General features: G+C 44.2%; 1 protein-coding gene across 2 annotated transcripts in view; it reads right to left on the minus strand.

Moving 5' to 3' along the window:
- MCU (mitochondrial calcium uniporter) overlaps positions 1-15,629 on the minus strand; it is a 93,866-nt gene that overhangs the window by 76,582 nt on the left and 1,655 nt on the right. Inside the window, exon 1 of one of the 2 annotated variants that reach the window (XM_071811606.1) lies at positions 825-848. The exons of the other annotated variant lie outside the window; for it this stretch is intronic. Within the exon in view, the coding sequence (XP_071667707.1) occupies positions 825-833 (9 nt within the window). The 5' untranslated portion in view covers positions 834-848. Of the gene's footprint in view, positions 1-824; positions 849-15,629 lie in introns of those variants that run through there. 2 annotated transcript variants of the gene reach the window in all.

The raw sequence follows: 15,629 nt of genomic DNA on the forward strand, positions 1-15,629 counted from the left end.
ATAAAACACCGAAGGTTTGGAAAAGGTTTACTAGACATCGAATGGAGAAAATGCACAGATAAATAATTTGATGGTAGATGCAATTCTGGAAGTAATATAAAACTCCCTTCCTTGTCGGTGCTGGAAAAGCTTCCCCAGCTGGTAACCTCTGTGCTGCATCTTCCTGATGAACATTTGCATTTCACTTATCTGCAGCAGCCACCACCCTGGCATAACCACATTATAACAACATTGCATACAAATCAAGCTCCTACCTGCGTGCAACCGCGGCCACGTGTGCAGATTCGACGCCACAAAGATACTTCCTAAAGCGCAACATTAATATTAACAGTATATTCAAAGAGGTGATTATTTTTTATTGCCATGCTGCAGTAGGCATGTCAGTTTGAGGAAAATGAACCGCTGATACGATCTCTGAAAAAGAAGGTTGTGTATTATGTATTATGCTATACATCTATATGGAGTAAACACGACTAATTACTTTTTTCTTTCATTTAGCGGTATTAAATAATTGTCCATTTCTGTTTAACCCTAGCAAGCCATGTGTAAATCAATCCTGTACCGAGCAGTCCGGCATGGGTCTGTAGTCAGGGATGCTCCCCTACACCAGTCCGATTTATGATCATCTTCTTTCCAGCTCACACTTGCAACACAAACTACTCCACAATCCCAAAGGCGGTTTTAAAATGGGAACAAATAGCCAGTTTAACATCATAGGTCAAACATCCTTCAAGAGGCCCAAGCAGCATGCCATTTACTTCAGTAACGACTCAAAGGCCACCATTCAAAGGGCAGAGATACTTAGAAACTAAACATTTACTTACAGAAAACATGAGAGAATCCCCAGCGCCGCCTCAGCCTTCTCTGAAAAGCCCTTTTGCATGCAGACAAGGAAGGATTCATAGAAGTAAATCATCTGCCTGCAGAGGAACTGCAGAAACTCCATACTCTGAGGCCTCTCCGCCGGCGGCGACTGCTGAGCCAGCGTGAAATGAGTGACATTACAGCATCTCCTGCCTCTTAACCCTTGGGAACTTGTCCTGACAGCTGGGGAAGAGCCAGCTGGTCATTCCGCGCACTTTTACTGACAGAGGAACATGCAAACAGCAGCTAATGAAGCACAGATACAAATGCCTTCACACCTCTACGGCTGAAAGGGAGAACAGAGCTGCCCTCCAACCCAAACACCCTCTTTTCCCACAGTAAACAGATAGAGATCTGAGCGTACTATAACCGTAACCACAAAACTGGTGAGGTTGTGTTCAGTCCAACACCGCAGCTTCATGAGGGATGCCTTGCGAAAGAAACAGTTCTTTGCCAAAAAATGCTCTCAAAGAAACCAAAGCAAAAAGAGTAATTCATGGTGACCCTAAAACTCAGAAAACACAAGTCGTTTTCTGCTTGTTTGACTGTGGAATGGGCAAAATGTAAAGAAACTTGCACTTCAGTTTCCCACTGTACAAACAGACATGAGGCGCTTTATCTTATCTGGATTTATAAAACAAGAAGCAAGCCAGAAACGTCTGAGGCTCAACCTCTGCTCAACTCACTTCAAGCGGCTTGTTACGATGCTGACGGCGTATCCATTCCATCCCAGCAGTCCACCAGGTTGCTGCTTTACTGATGGTAATTCCATGTTCTTTTTCTAAACTCGGACAATCTTCACATAAATACAGTAAGATAAGATGTTGGAAAGTATGGATCTTCAACTTCATATTCCAAAAACTCAGTTTCAACAAATTCTAAATGAAAACTGCCCCCAGAGGTTTCAGCCTCTTGAAAAACTTCCCAGTTGTTCACCAAGAATTAGAGGGGAAGTAACAATTCTTTCCTAAAATTATCAGTGAGTGGGATGAGTCAACCACTGATGCTCTAAAACATCATCACTTTGGGTTTGGGACTTTTTTTTTTTTTGCTATTTTGCTATTTCACATGCACAGCTTTTTTCTAAAGTTAAAAATTAGCAAAATGTAGAAATAGAATCCTAGAATCCCAGAATGTCAGGGGTCAGAAGGGCCCTGGAAAGCTCATCCAGTGCAATCCCCCCATGGAGCAGGAACACCCAGATGAGGTTCCACAGGAAGGTGTCCAGGCGGGTTTGAATGTCTGCACAGAAGGAGACTCCACAACCTCCCTGGGCAGCCTGGGCCAGGCTCTGCCACCCTCACCATGAAGAAGCTTCCTCTCAAATTCAAGTGGAACCTCTTGTGTTCCAGCTTGAACCCATTACACCTTGTCCTACCATTGGTTGTCCCCGACAAGAGCCTGGCTCCATCCTCCTGACACTCACCCTTTGTATATCTGTAAACATGAATGAGGTCACCCCTCAGTCTCCTCTTGTCCAGCTCCAGAGCCCCAGCTCCCTCAGCCTTTCCTCACACGGGAGATGCTCCACTCCCTTCAGCATCTTGGTGGCCGCGCTGGACTCTCTCCAGCAGTTCCCTGTCCTTCTGGAACTGAGGGGCCACAACTGGACACAATATTCCAGGTGTGGTCTCCCCAGGGCAGAGCAGAGGGGCAGGAGAACCTCTCTGACCTACTGACCACCCCCTTCTAACCCACCCCAGGTACCATTGGCCTTCCTGGCCACAAGGGCACAGAACTGGCTCATGGTAGTAGCCAGTATGCAAAGACAGATTATGGTTTATGCCATTTTGGACATTTTATGGCACTATATACTCCGTTTGGATTTGTTTTTTTAAAACTTGGTAGAAGACAGAAGAAAAAGGAGAGGACAAGGAGAACACAGACATCATTGAATCATCACCATTGAAGGCTATGGAGCTTCAAGTCAGCACTTTATATAAAATTAAACTCCCCAGCCACTGGTACTTAGCCTTTTCAGCACAGAAAGCATTAGTCACAGTCAGTGGCTCTACAGAGAGGCACGGTACCTCAGAAACACCACAATGAGCGCTAGAGAGAAAACAAGGACTGATGTACAAGGTGAGATTGTACCTCATTAGATGGGCACCCCTTTGAAGGTATAGGAGAGGGCGCACCCAAAATTCAGCAGCAAGGGTACTTCCAGCGTCACAGGGGCTGGAAGGAGCTCTCGGCAATGAAAAGAGATGGTGTTCAGTCAACTAAATAGGTCACAAGGAGCATTCACAGCTTGTTTCAGAGACCCAAAAGCAATTTTCGTTGAAGTAGCAGCCCACAGGCAATAGCTGTATTTTCTTCTGCAGGATGCGGGAAGATTCCCCATCTCGTGACAGATGAAGCTTCTCCAAAGAGACAACGTCCTGTGCTCCAAAGAAAGCACCAGACACTAGATCATAACTACACAAACTAATGCTAACGTACATACAGTCCAGGCTGCAACGTGAAGGTGTCTCTGATAAAACCTCTTGCCCTACTTAGAGCTGAGGAATGCAACTAATAAGAAAAAAGAAAACAAGCAGCTTTTAGTAGGAAAGGAGCGTCACGTTGCTAGCTGCATGTTTCATTCAACTTATCGTTATTATTTATTAAACAAATTATTCTCATTTCTACGTGAGTATTACCTAAAAGTAAATGCTCTTCAGGAACATGAGCTAAAGCTGACAGAACAGCAGCTCATTTGCTCTGTTCACAGGAAGGCATCACAAAGGCTTATCTTCCCGTTCAACCTTTGAGCTTCATAATTCAATCCTAATTACTGCGTAGAGGGAAAAGGACTTAATGGCTGCTCAGAGCTGTGGGTAGAAAAGCAGCGAGTGTCTACTCAGAAACTGGCTGTTTTTCTCCTATCAGATTATTTACCTGCAAAAGCCACATCACAATTAAGCCTGTAAACAACAATTATAACCGCTAAAAGTTAAGACGTTTTAATTTGAGTTGTGTAGGGTTACGCTCCTTCAGGAGCAACTAATAGCCCCACAATAACTCGGTCATATTATTCTCATAGCAAGGATGAGGAAAAAAAGCCCTATAGGCAGAAAAATAAATGTTTAGCAGTGTAAATACACTATTAAGTAAGGGGGGGAAAGTAACATTGCAGCAACAGCACTAGAAGGACCAAGTGGTAGGTAAGAACAGCATCTTTGCACCAAAGTTACCAGACTATAAATCAGGAATATAATAGAAGTCACTGAAGTGCTTTGATGTGCCATCAAATTTCTGCACTTATAGTAATAATAATGATAGATTGCAAAGTGGAATATGAACAGATGACAATAGTCCAACCGCATTCTATTCTTCATCTATTTGTTTTCCACACATCGTTTTCCATTTTCTGCCTGGAACTCTTCTCCCCCAGCCTGGAAAACAATTCGCTTCCCAGGGACTCCCATTGATTTATACGGATCAGCAAGTTATCAAGTTGACTTTCAATATTGCTCAACTTGAACTTCATTAACTGATTTTCAAAAAAGATCAAGTTATTACACTTACAATGGCCTATAATATTCTTCCGTTTGGCAATGAATTCTGTAGATATTTTCCCCGGTGAGAGTTGGAAGGATTTTACATTCAGGTAATATACAATAAATCCAAATGTCTCTACCAAGAAATTGCACAGATTTCCAGTGCTTATCTTATGTTTATGTACCAGCTCTTCACACTTCTCAAACCCCAGTAGAAGCTGATGGGCTCAGCAAAATACCATTGCAGTAGGCGAAAAGACACAGTAACAATGACAACAAAATACCTCTTTTCTTTTTATTTTAACCAGTTATATTTATTCAGACAAGCTAGAGCTCTTCATTCCTAGAAGCTTCAGGCTGGAAAGCTTGCAGAGCCTGCTAACGAGGATGGGGAAAGCCTCATAATTCAGCGATTACCACGGCTTACAATTAATATTGAGGTGCAAGCTTCACCCCAGCACAGAAATAAAACCAGAGCCGGAGAGCGGAAGCTGTAAACACAACTCAAAATGCAAACTCTAATCGCTTTAGATTAAATGAGTTTCATGCGTATTATTAATATTCATGGTGCTGGCTAGCCAGGCAACAATCAGAGGGGGTTTTTGCCTGCATGTCACTGGGACGGAGACAAGGGCTTGCTGTACTTTTTGGCCAAGGTGACTCAGTAGGGACAGATGGGAGTACTGATGTGCATCCCCGGCGAGGTGCGGGTTCACCCGGTTTCCTCAGACACCCGTGCGGTCTCTGTGCACTCTGGGGTGTCTCTCAGCATCACCAGAGAGATTCAGCTTTGCGCCTGCAAGCCACGTATTTCCACATTCACGCGGCAGTAAGCAAACATGTAAGCGTTGATGAGTCAGAATCCTGCTTGAAGTATCATCAGCTCTAACCTGTGGCTAGAAAAAACGCATCCTGAAGGAGGCAAATACAACTCCGTGCTGCCATCAAACCTGTTCATTAATGAGTTCGGGTACACAGCGGATTCCACCTCATGCAGAAATCCATGCGAATTGTGTAAATGCTGCCTTGAAAAGTACCGTGGCTCTTCAACATTGTAATTCCAAGAACAATCAGCCCTCTACGGTGCACTCTATTATATAAAAAGTCAGGTTAGGTTAACCATAGCAGTTTGGCTTTACGAGTGATGTCAAATCTCCTAAAGGAAAGTAAAAGCATGGATGTTTTTACCTCTACATAGTACAAACTTCAAAGAATGAGTTAAGAAATTAATTACATCTGACTGACTACAATGACAAACGATTCCTTAGGAGAACAGAGCTCTTGTTTTAAACCCTGAAAGCAACACTGTTCTAAGCTCAGGTGTTCTTGTCTGTTCCTCTTCACTGATACTGAATAATTCGGGAGACACCCAGTTCCTAACCTTGAGACTCTTATCAAACTGGAGTCTGATTATTTTTCAGCCCAAGAAAAATAAAGCAGCAGCCTGAATCTCTCATCTGAGCCATCAAGAGCAGCTTTTACTTCCACGCTTGCCCAAGAAGTAGGTCATGAAAACTGCACCTCCACCAAACTCACTGTCCTAGATCCAAAGCCCTGCTCCTCTGCTCAAAGTGGAGCTGTGCGCTACCAGCACGGATGGAGCAGCATGTCCTGCAACACATATCACGGCCATGGCACTGACCACAAAAAGATGCTATATGCACGATGCTCTAATTACAAGCAGAATTCAGGACAAGAAAAGGAGTTGTTATGTAGAAAAAAAGCCTGAATGGCATACAGGAACAGTCAAGAGAAGCAACCCACCTTTGGAGAAAGATAACAAACAACATCTGTTCAAAATGCTATTTACAAAACATGTCATTTCACCAGTGCTGTGTGGTACTAAAGCTTCTCTCAAAGCCCTTTCTTGCAGCATCCTTGCCAACTGAGAAGGCCATATCTGCATAGGTTCATATCCTGCCCTACTCATTCCGGCTAAATAATGAAGAGGAGTACTTGGTGAAACTGTTTGTTTAGAATTACTCTCTTGAGCATTAAATGCCAAAAGGAAATATGGAAATGGTCACTCCTACACACAGGAGTGACTAGCTGATTCAAAATTGTGATTTATTTTTAATGGGTACGTGTGCAAATCTGAGTCATGTTCTTTATCTTTTGATAAAATTATTCTGAAGATAAAATTCCTGCTGGACACCATCATTCTATTCAACTTCTTGGTGAGAGAAATCTGTGGCTTTTTGGCTTCAAACCAAAGCTCTGGTTTGGACCATCAGCTTCTTGTTCCTGAGCAATCGGACACACATCACCCCACCAAGCAACCAGGAGCAGACGTTTCAATCGTGTAATGCTTGCTCCCTTCAGCAACACTTTTCCAGGCATCATAAAAACAAGGTCCATGGCGAGACTGACTGGAAACATTTCAAAACCATTCTCCTTTCAGAGCCTCGCCTCATCTGTCTGACAAGGACATTTGGTGAATAATACAGCATTGTAACGTGCTTTTGAAGATTGCGAGAAGTCCCAGGAACAACCTTTTAAATGGTGAAAAAAGCTCTGTTAATGAAAAAGCTTTCAGGGACAAAAAACGCTCCCTCAAAGGAGCAAAGTTACCTGCTATCAACCGACCAGCACCGGGCCCTTGTGGCCAGGAAGGCCAATGGTACCTGGGGTGGATTAGAAGTGGGGTGGTCAGTAGGTCAGAGAGGTTCTCCTGCCCCTCTGCTCTGCCCTGGGGAAACCACACCTGGAATATTGTGTCCAGTTGTGGCCCCTCAGTTCCAGAAGGACAGGGAACTGCTGGAGAGAGTCCAGCGCAGCCACCAAGATGCTGAAGGGAGTGGAGCATCTCCCGTTTGAGGAAAGGCTGAGGGAGCTGGGGCTCTGGAGCTGAAGAAGAGGAGACTGAGGGGTAACCTCATTAACGTTTACAGATATAGAAAGGGTGAGTGTCAGGAGGATGGAGCCAGGCTCTTCTCGGAGAAAACCAATGGTAGGACAAGGGGTAATGGGTGCAAACTGGAACACAAGGGGTTCCACTTCAATTTGAGAAGAAACTTCTTCCCAGTGAGGGTATCAGAACACTGGCCCAGGTTGCCCAGGGAGGTTGTAGAGTCTCCTTCTCTGCAGACATTCAAACCCGCCTGGACACCTTCCTGTGGAACCTCAGCTGGGTGTTCCTGCTCCTTAGGGGGATTGCACTGGATGAGCTGTCCAGGGCCCTTCCAACCCCTGACATTCTGGGATTCTGATATCTTGCAGTGGGCAGGTTGCAAGACAGGACCTTCAATCTCACATGATGCTGCAGCCAACATGGAGTCTGGATGTTCACATAACACTCCTGCTGCCTTTACTTTCCTGGAAATAGTCTGAAGGAACATGCCCTCTGCTTCCTCAGTCCTGCGTGACGCGTGGCACCGACCAGAGCCTGAATGAAAGCCAAATAACACTCTGTTTTAAGTTTTCTGAGCAGTTCATAAAGTACAAGAGCGGCTTATCTGGAGCTTGCAACACAAAGAGAAAATTCTGTAATACATTCCTTTAACTCGGAGGTGAGTATTTGGAGCTTGTTTCATTACTATCAATATACATCATTCGTAATGTGTCTTCCTTCTTAAGACAGAGACTAGATTTGGTTCTTTTGACTGCCTTACACCCAAGTCCAAGAGGAGAATCCTACTCTCCTCTTAAATACAATATTCCCAAACTCAGAGGAAACCACACAGCGCTGCCCTAGTGTAATTAGCAAATCTACTAAATATTTAGACAACGGAATTCCTGTTGTCACTGCCTTCGAAACAAGTCCCTCGATAAGGGGAATAGCCATGCAGCAGCAGCACTCCCACAGGAGCTCCTTGGGCGGCAGATGCTGTTGTACATCACCAACACGCCTCGCTCCGTCATCCCATCAAACGTTCAGCTCCCTCCTTCCCCTCTGCAGGAAGCCAAGAGGATTTCCCAAGTCACATGATAAATTAGGGCATTTTCATTCCAAAAAAGGAACCGTATCTTCTTTTCCCCCCTGGGAAATCTCAACATTTTTGCAGTTCACTGTTATTTCAGGGGAAAAAAATTCTCTACTTCCCATCTATCCCTCGCATGAGAATCTCTGCAATGTTTCAGATAGATTCCAAATTAATTTAAATGACTTTTAAAAGGTTACTGCTGCATCGCATATTGACCGTGTCTGAGTTTTGTCTAGAACCAGAAAACAATGAACAGGATACAATAAATCAATTTGTTCTCAGTGGTGAGTATTACGTACATAACGACAATAATCACACAGGGAAAAGTTATACACAAAAACATCCTCCAGACCCAGCTATTGCTTTCTAATGTACAATGTGAAAAATTCCTGTGGCACTCTTGTGCTGTTTGGACAGCCCATTTTCTCTTTAAATCTCTGTTTTTCAGAGTAGTATTTAAAATTGTCACTTTTGGAGTCACTTTGCCAGGCAGAAAACTCATATCACTTCAGTCCCAACATCTAAGAAAAACGACTTGCGTAAATTATGAAGATCTTTTTTAAAATGGTTTAAGTGGAGAGAGTAAGTCTATTTCCTCTAACAATAATCTGTCACAGCTAATTTCTTTGAGACATACCTTAGAGTCCACTATTCTGATTAAATTTCACAACCTGCATTCTGGCTGATGAACTTCCATTTGCTATTCATCCTACAGATTTCAGCTGCAAACCAAAAAGAATGCAGCATCATTAGAAGTCATTTTGGGCAAAAGAAAACGAGAGCTTAAGACGATAATGATCGTGACTTAATGAGGGGGTTTACAGTCCGTAAGTCAGGCAGGGGTGTGGATGAAGGAAACCACGTAGAGGAGCAGATGATGAGGAATAAACGGTCCCGGTTCAGCAGACACCACCAATTCAGTGAGCAAGCCCATAGGTCAAGGGAGCAGCTCCTGCTCATTGGCAGCTCTATCTTTTGCAAATCGTTGATAAAGCCATGAATTTACACAGACTATATGGCGGGTTTTAACCAAACAGTTCTTCAAGTTGCTCTTCCAGCCATTTCCAAAACATACAAGTCTCAAATGTAGAAACAAGCCACGTCCACCACTACATTTAGGGGACGCATTTCTCCTTAGCAGCTCCAAGGTATGGTAATAATTGACATGAGCTCATCCAACTAAACTCACTATGCAGCTTAAGGAAATCTGACATTCTCATAACAAAATAAAACAAGGCAAGCTTTGCCTAGCTCAGTGCTTTTCAAGGTAGTACAGTGATGCAGAATGGAGAAAACACAGAGCAACTTCAGCCTCTTTTCCAGCAACTGACCCAGAAAATCGGAAAATGAGTTGGAAATTCCCCTCACAACCCGGAAGGAAACGATGCTGTTTGCACACCCTACAGTCACTTCGCTGAGGAGCTGCCTGCTGAGCTTCCCCACCTGAAATCGCACGTGTTGATCCAAGAAATGCGGTTCTTTTGCATTCCTCCTTCCAACCTGTGTATGCCAAGTAACTGAAGCGAAATCCTCCAACGAAGGCGTCCTCAGCTACCTCTACACTGCACAGCGAGCAGCTCTGTGCCATCCCCATCCGACGCTGCGCTCAGGTGTCCCCAGCTCCTGCACAAATCCAGAGCAACAAATCCCGCCCCGAGGTACGCTGAAAAGCCAAGGTTTAGTGCTTTTATCTGGAAAACTTTCTCCCTCACCCCATTTCTACAACCTCACACCACTCTGAGTCCACATCAGCTTCAGATAACAGAAGGCACAGCAAGTTACAGATGTATCTCGGGACCTGCGTGACGAAAGCAAGCAAAATAGTTACCATAGCTTTATTCCAAAATCCTCTCAAAACAGCCATACATTCCACAAAGCTTCCCCTAAGCCCTATCAAACTTCTTAGGCTATGACCTCCGAGTGAATTGCTTTATTCCCAGCAGGCTGCAGGACAGAACTCAAGACTGACCATCACCCAGAGGGCGTTTTGTGGTGGTTGCTCCTCGGTAGATCCTTTCTAAGCAATCCATCCAAGTGACATTTGAGTTTTAATTATTACGATACGCAGTTTTGGAGATGTGACAGTTTCCTGGGCACAGGGCAGTCCCTCCCGGGGAAGGCAACAAAAGCGAATTGCTGAAACAAGCTCGTTTGCCTTGGTTTTTTCCCCTCTCCTGCTTATGCAAGTTGTTCTACATTTCCTAATTCCTTAAGAGCTGCCAAGAATGCAGAAAAAGATAGCGGACAGGCCTCGTATTTTACAGGAGACAGTGATAGCCCATAGGCTTGTCCTACTAGAAAGTAATTCCACATCACATTCAAGTGCTAAATATTTTCATCTTCATTAAAATGACATCTCATTGTGATGATCAATTGAGACCTTAATAACAGGAAGAAAATCCTTTGCCAAAACTTTCACAGAAAAGGGCCAAGTCATTTTCTTTTCTTCATTAAATACCCAAGGACAAGACAGTCCTTAAGGCTCGATTGCTCCAGTTCGCCCTCAAAAAGCAGGTGCTGAAACACGATGAACACATCAGCAATATCACAGGCGGCCTCTCACCCTGAGAGCACTTGAGGGATCAGAAGGGTTTCTCCATGGCAAGCAGAGAGTGCTGAGTTTCACCCAGCAAAGCCCATCTGGGACGGTTCCTCACCCTACAGGGGCCACAGGAGCAGAATGCAGCAGTTGGGATCTTGGAAGAACGACCACCACATGACACTGCAAGTACTTGTAAGGTGTAGTTACAATTAAGTGCTTAATAAGTAAGAAAATAAATTAAAAAAAAATAATAATTCAGTCACCCAAAATATAAAACCATTTCTACACTGACCCGCAAACGGGAGTATAATTTAAATTACAGATCCACCTCATCTCAATGCTGTCTTATAGAATGGCAAACAAGTGGCTCACAGCACAAATCTGAAATGAAGTCATAGAAGCTACATTTTACTCTCAAGACAGGGTGGGACCAAATCTCAGTTTCATCTTTAGATGAGACTAAAAACAGCTTTAGAAAACAAACAACTTTTACTCTTTATCACATTTGACTCTGGTAAGGAGACTTAGACCCATCCTGTCCAAAGTCTTAATTATTCCCACAGGCTGAGTTATAAACACAAAAGCTAGCATCATCAAATAATTGTCCAAAAACCCCATCAATACCTACTCCTTTCTGCACCACGCTCCTCTTTTGCATACAGAGAGCCCCAGAACGATGCTTTCCGAACACTACCAAGTAAAGGTTTTTTGTATTCACTGAATGAGCAAGCACATCAAAAGCTGCAAAATGCCCCTTTTTTAAATTCAAAACTACTTGTTCTCTGTAAGAATGAAAACAATTGAGAGAATATTTTAGCCACTTTCATACACCAAGAAGTACTTGCTGGTCATTCCTACGTTTTTGTTTATGGAGGAAAAAAATCCAATGGTTTCCTTTACTTTTTAAGTGTTCTGCTGGGTTGGTGTTTTCTCGTATTGCAGTTCAAGCCGCATCCCATCTTGATTTCCAGAGAGACAGCAGATTCACGTCCTCCTGGCCTGCAGCACGTGTGCCACTGCTCCTACGGACGTCCCAGGCCGGGAAACACTGAAGCTCAGCGTGGGCAACACGTGCAGCCAAAAATCCATCGAGAATAATTGTTTTATGCCCCTGCGAGCCACTGCGCAGCCACCAGTTCTTTGGCTTTTTAGTAATTCCTTTGAAAATCATCATCAGCAGTACGCAAGGGCAGGAAAATGGGAGTTCAAGTTAATTAAAGCACTCGGCCAGTTTCCAGCAAAAATACAGACTCCGCACCAAAATGTTCTTCCAAGTCTGGCCACCCTTGCAGCCCATCGCTGCCGCTAAGTGAGCCTGGTGAGCCCCACGCTTCACCTTTGCCAATTAATTTGTTTCAAGAGATGGGCAACAGCAGAGGAATAAACTGTTGCTTGTGCCAGCAAGGGCTTGAGGTGGTTATGGGGACCCAACAGGGAAATTATTACCACACCACTAAGAAACAGTCTCTGGAAGTTTACGCTGCAACAGTTTCAGCCATTGCATGATGAAAATACATAAAAAATTAGCACTGAATACACATTGTATCTATGCCAAAAATAGCGCCGGTACAGCACGGTGTCCACGGCATCATCTTCCCAAGGTTTCTCACCTCCCAGGACACCTTTCCTTGGCACAGAGCCCCCTCCTCTTTGCAGGGTCCACGCTCTATAACACCCTTAATACAGGGCTACCTGCACCAAATTCCTGACCTGCTTCAAGGATTGATGGACACACGTAATCCTCGTCCTCGCCCGGGGCAGAGAGAAAACCCTGCAGCTTACCCGACACCTACTCGAAATTTGACTGCGGTTCCATTAGGTTCAGTTTTTCCTTTTTAAGCTTAGAAGTTGTCGCTAGGAGTCATTATTCCTGATCTACGCAGAATGGCCAGGATTAACTACCACAGGAACGCCACATACAGCCAAGTCCTTGATTTTCGACAGATATTTTTTCCAGATCTGAACCAGCTGATTACCTACTGATCCAACACAATCACACATTAAGAAACACAATAACAAGAGCCTCTATACTTCACGGGATGAAAGCCATGAAGCTTAGGCATTCAACACACTAAAGCAGAGCAAAAATAGTCCTTTGTCTACCACTGTATATTTGAAAAACGTTTATAGCTTACTCCTTTTGGAAGCTTCTTCACAAAGGACTGCTCCCCAGCCTCAGGGCAGCGCTGAGTTTTTGCCATGGGCAGCTCACCCTCAACTCCTGGAACAAACAGAAGTCAAAGAAGGGGCTTCCCTAGCTTCATAAGGAAGTTTCCTCTGAGAAATATCCACTTTAACTCTCTCTCCACACTCCTCTGAGGCAAGCTGCCTAACAGGAAGAGAAGGGCAACTTTTGTACCAAGCGCCAGAAATTACTGGAGGCCAACGGCTTTAATTAGCAGGCAGCACTGTGATTGATGGCTGCTGTGCTTCCCACCAGTTTATAACCTAGCAAACACCACTACACTGAGAAATGCCGCCTGAGCGCCCACCGAGCACTTGGCTCCATCCCAATTCCACTCATGTTGCTTACGAAGCCCGTGCACAGGACTGCATGTTTGTGACCAACTCGTGCTTCTCCATCCTTTGCCACTTCTTGTGCGTAGCTGGCCTATAGAAAAAGACACCACGCACAATACTTTTTTTCCACCTCCTCTTGCCTGCTGATACTGACTCTTGGCATTTCTGGTCTTCTCACCAGCAGAAGTTAACTTGTTCTGATTAAACAAACTGCCTCTCTCCCCTCCCACCTTCAGGTAAGATCTCACAGCAATGCATCAGCTCTCCACATCTCCCTCCCGACCAGGACACAAGTACAGCACTGATTCAAAACAAAAACCAATACTATTGATGGTTTGCTTTATGAATTATTCAGCCCTACTCATCACCAAAGCTGCAGCCGCCCCCCCAGCACAACAACCCCTCCAGCCTCCTCTTGTAGTCTTCCCCCTGCATGTGCACTCACCGACTCTCCTCTACGAGGCTTCTTTCACTCTCGTATATGTTTAAGCAAGACTGGGAGAGATCCAACCTCTGCTGCCTCTGCTTTAAGTCCATTTATTCAGCTCTAGCATATTCTTCCAACAGTATGGACCCTCCAGCCCCACTTACTACCTGGTTATGCCAACCAGCTCTCTCCTTGCCCTTTGCAGTCATCCTGCAAGGAACAACATCGTCACTTTCAAAGGGGAAATTCACAGATATCAGCAAACACTCTCTCCTGCCTGCTTCTTCCTATTGCAAGATCAATAAGTTAATTTCCCATTCAAATTTTCTGCATCCTCCTCCCGCGATCTCTTGCCCAGCAACTAGGACAGAATGAGAAGATTCGCGGGGTTCTCCATAACCCCACTTCCATACGCTGATACCACTGACCTTTCCCAAGTCTCTGGGCTTTCAAAGCTCTTACAGAAGCTTCACTCCAGCCGTACATCTCCCAACATTGCTGTATTCCCATCTGAACCTTCATAAACCAAGTGTTTACTCAAGAGTTTGGACCTTCTTGCCCTCTCTACTGTTTGATGTTATCACCACCTCATTCTTTACACATCTGGAAGGGTTGGTTAGTTTGTTTTAAAGCCCTGTCCTCTCCCAGTAGCCTGGTCCATTGGTCCAGGCTCTTCCAACATATTTTATATCCCTTTCGAAAGAACTCATCCATAAGACCATTTAGCATTTCCACCCTATTTCAAGAAAGCCCGTGTAATTTATTGCCTCTGCTAGAAATCAGCCATCCTGAGAAGTAACAGAGTAGAATTTATTGTATTAAAAACAATACTGCACAGACATACCTTATATAGTCACTCTATTAATTACACCTATATTATACAAACTCTCCCTACCTATTTTCCAATATAATCTACAGACTCAGGAAGCTTATGCAGTTCAGCCCTATCACAGAGTAGGATCAATTCTTCATCAGCCATAACTGATTGATGCAAATCTAAACTGCCCTAATCACCTCCAATAATGAAGATTGAACATATCTCCTGGGAAATAATTCAGCATTTCACTACTCACCGTCAGTAAAAAGATTCCCAGCAGCAAACCAAATCCTTCTTCTCACACTGTAAGCCCATAACTTCTCCTACCTAACACAGATTTTCTGTTTTTCTGCTTCCTCTTTGCAGCAACCTCCTTTTGATTTTCTCTTTAGTATGAAGAGCTCCAGCTCCCACAATTTCTCCTCTGAGATCATTTATTTGGCAGCCCTCGGGTTCCTACTCTCTCCCACCAGGCCATAGTTTCACAAGTGCAGCATGACGGAAAGGATAACTTAGATTTTCTGGGAGAAGATAAATAGAAACACTACAGGTGCTGTAAAGAGGAACAGTTAGGATAGTGGGTACCGACCTGATCTGTCCAGGCTTTCACTTGGTCGCTAGTTTCACACAGGCGCTTCACCATTCAACACCTACTAAACCAACCTGCATATGACCTCCCTATTAAAATAGAAGAAAACCACCCAAACTAATCACAGCAACACCACAGATGGCAAACAGCCAAGCTGACAAAAATCAAACAGTGTAACCCAACCAGTACGGCAGGCAGAAGAACTTTCTAATCATCAGTCCATGGGACACGTCCTTAATCCTCGAAAGAAAAACCAAGAATTTCACGTGCTCCTGTGCGTGCTCACACTTCAGCCACATCCACTCGGCTCAGGCCACGGCAGCAGCGAGGTATCCCAGGCAAACAGAAGATATGCGAGATATTTTTTAATGGTTGTTTTTAATCTTCTTGCGCATTTACTGCCACACTTAGCCCGATTAGTGAAATCAAGCATGAATCAGAGTCTCTGTTAAATTAATCACAAAG

The sequence above is a fragment of the Patagioenas fasciata genome, chromosome 8, assembly GCF_037038585.1.
Source record: "Patagioenas fasciata isolate bPatFas1 chromosome 8, bPatFas1.hap1, whole genome shotgun sequence".
Lineage (NCBI taxonomy): Eukaryota > Metazoa > Chordata > Aves > Columbiformes > Columbidae > Patagioenas > Patagioenas fasciata.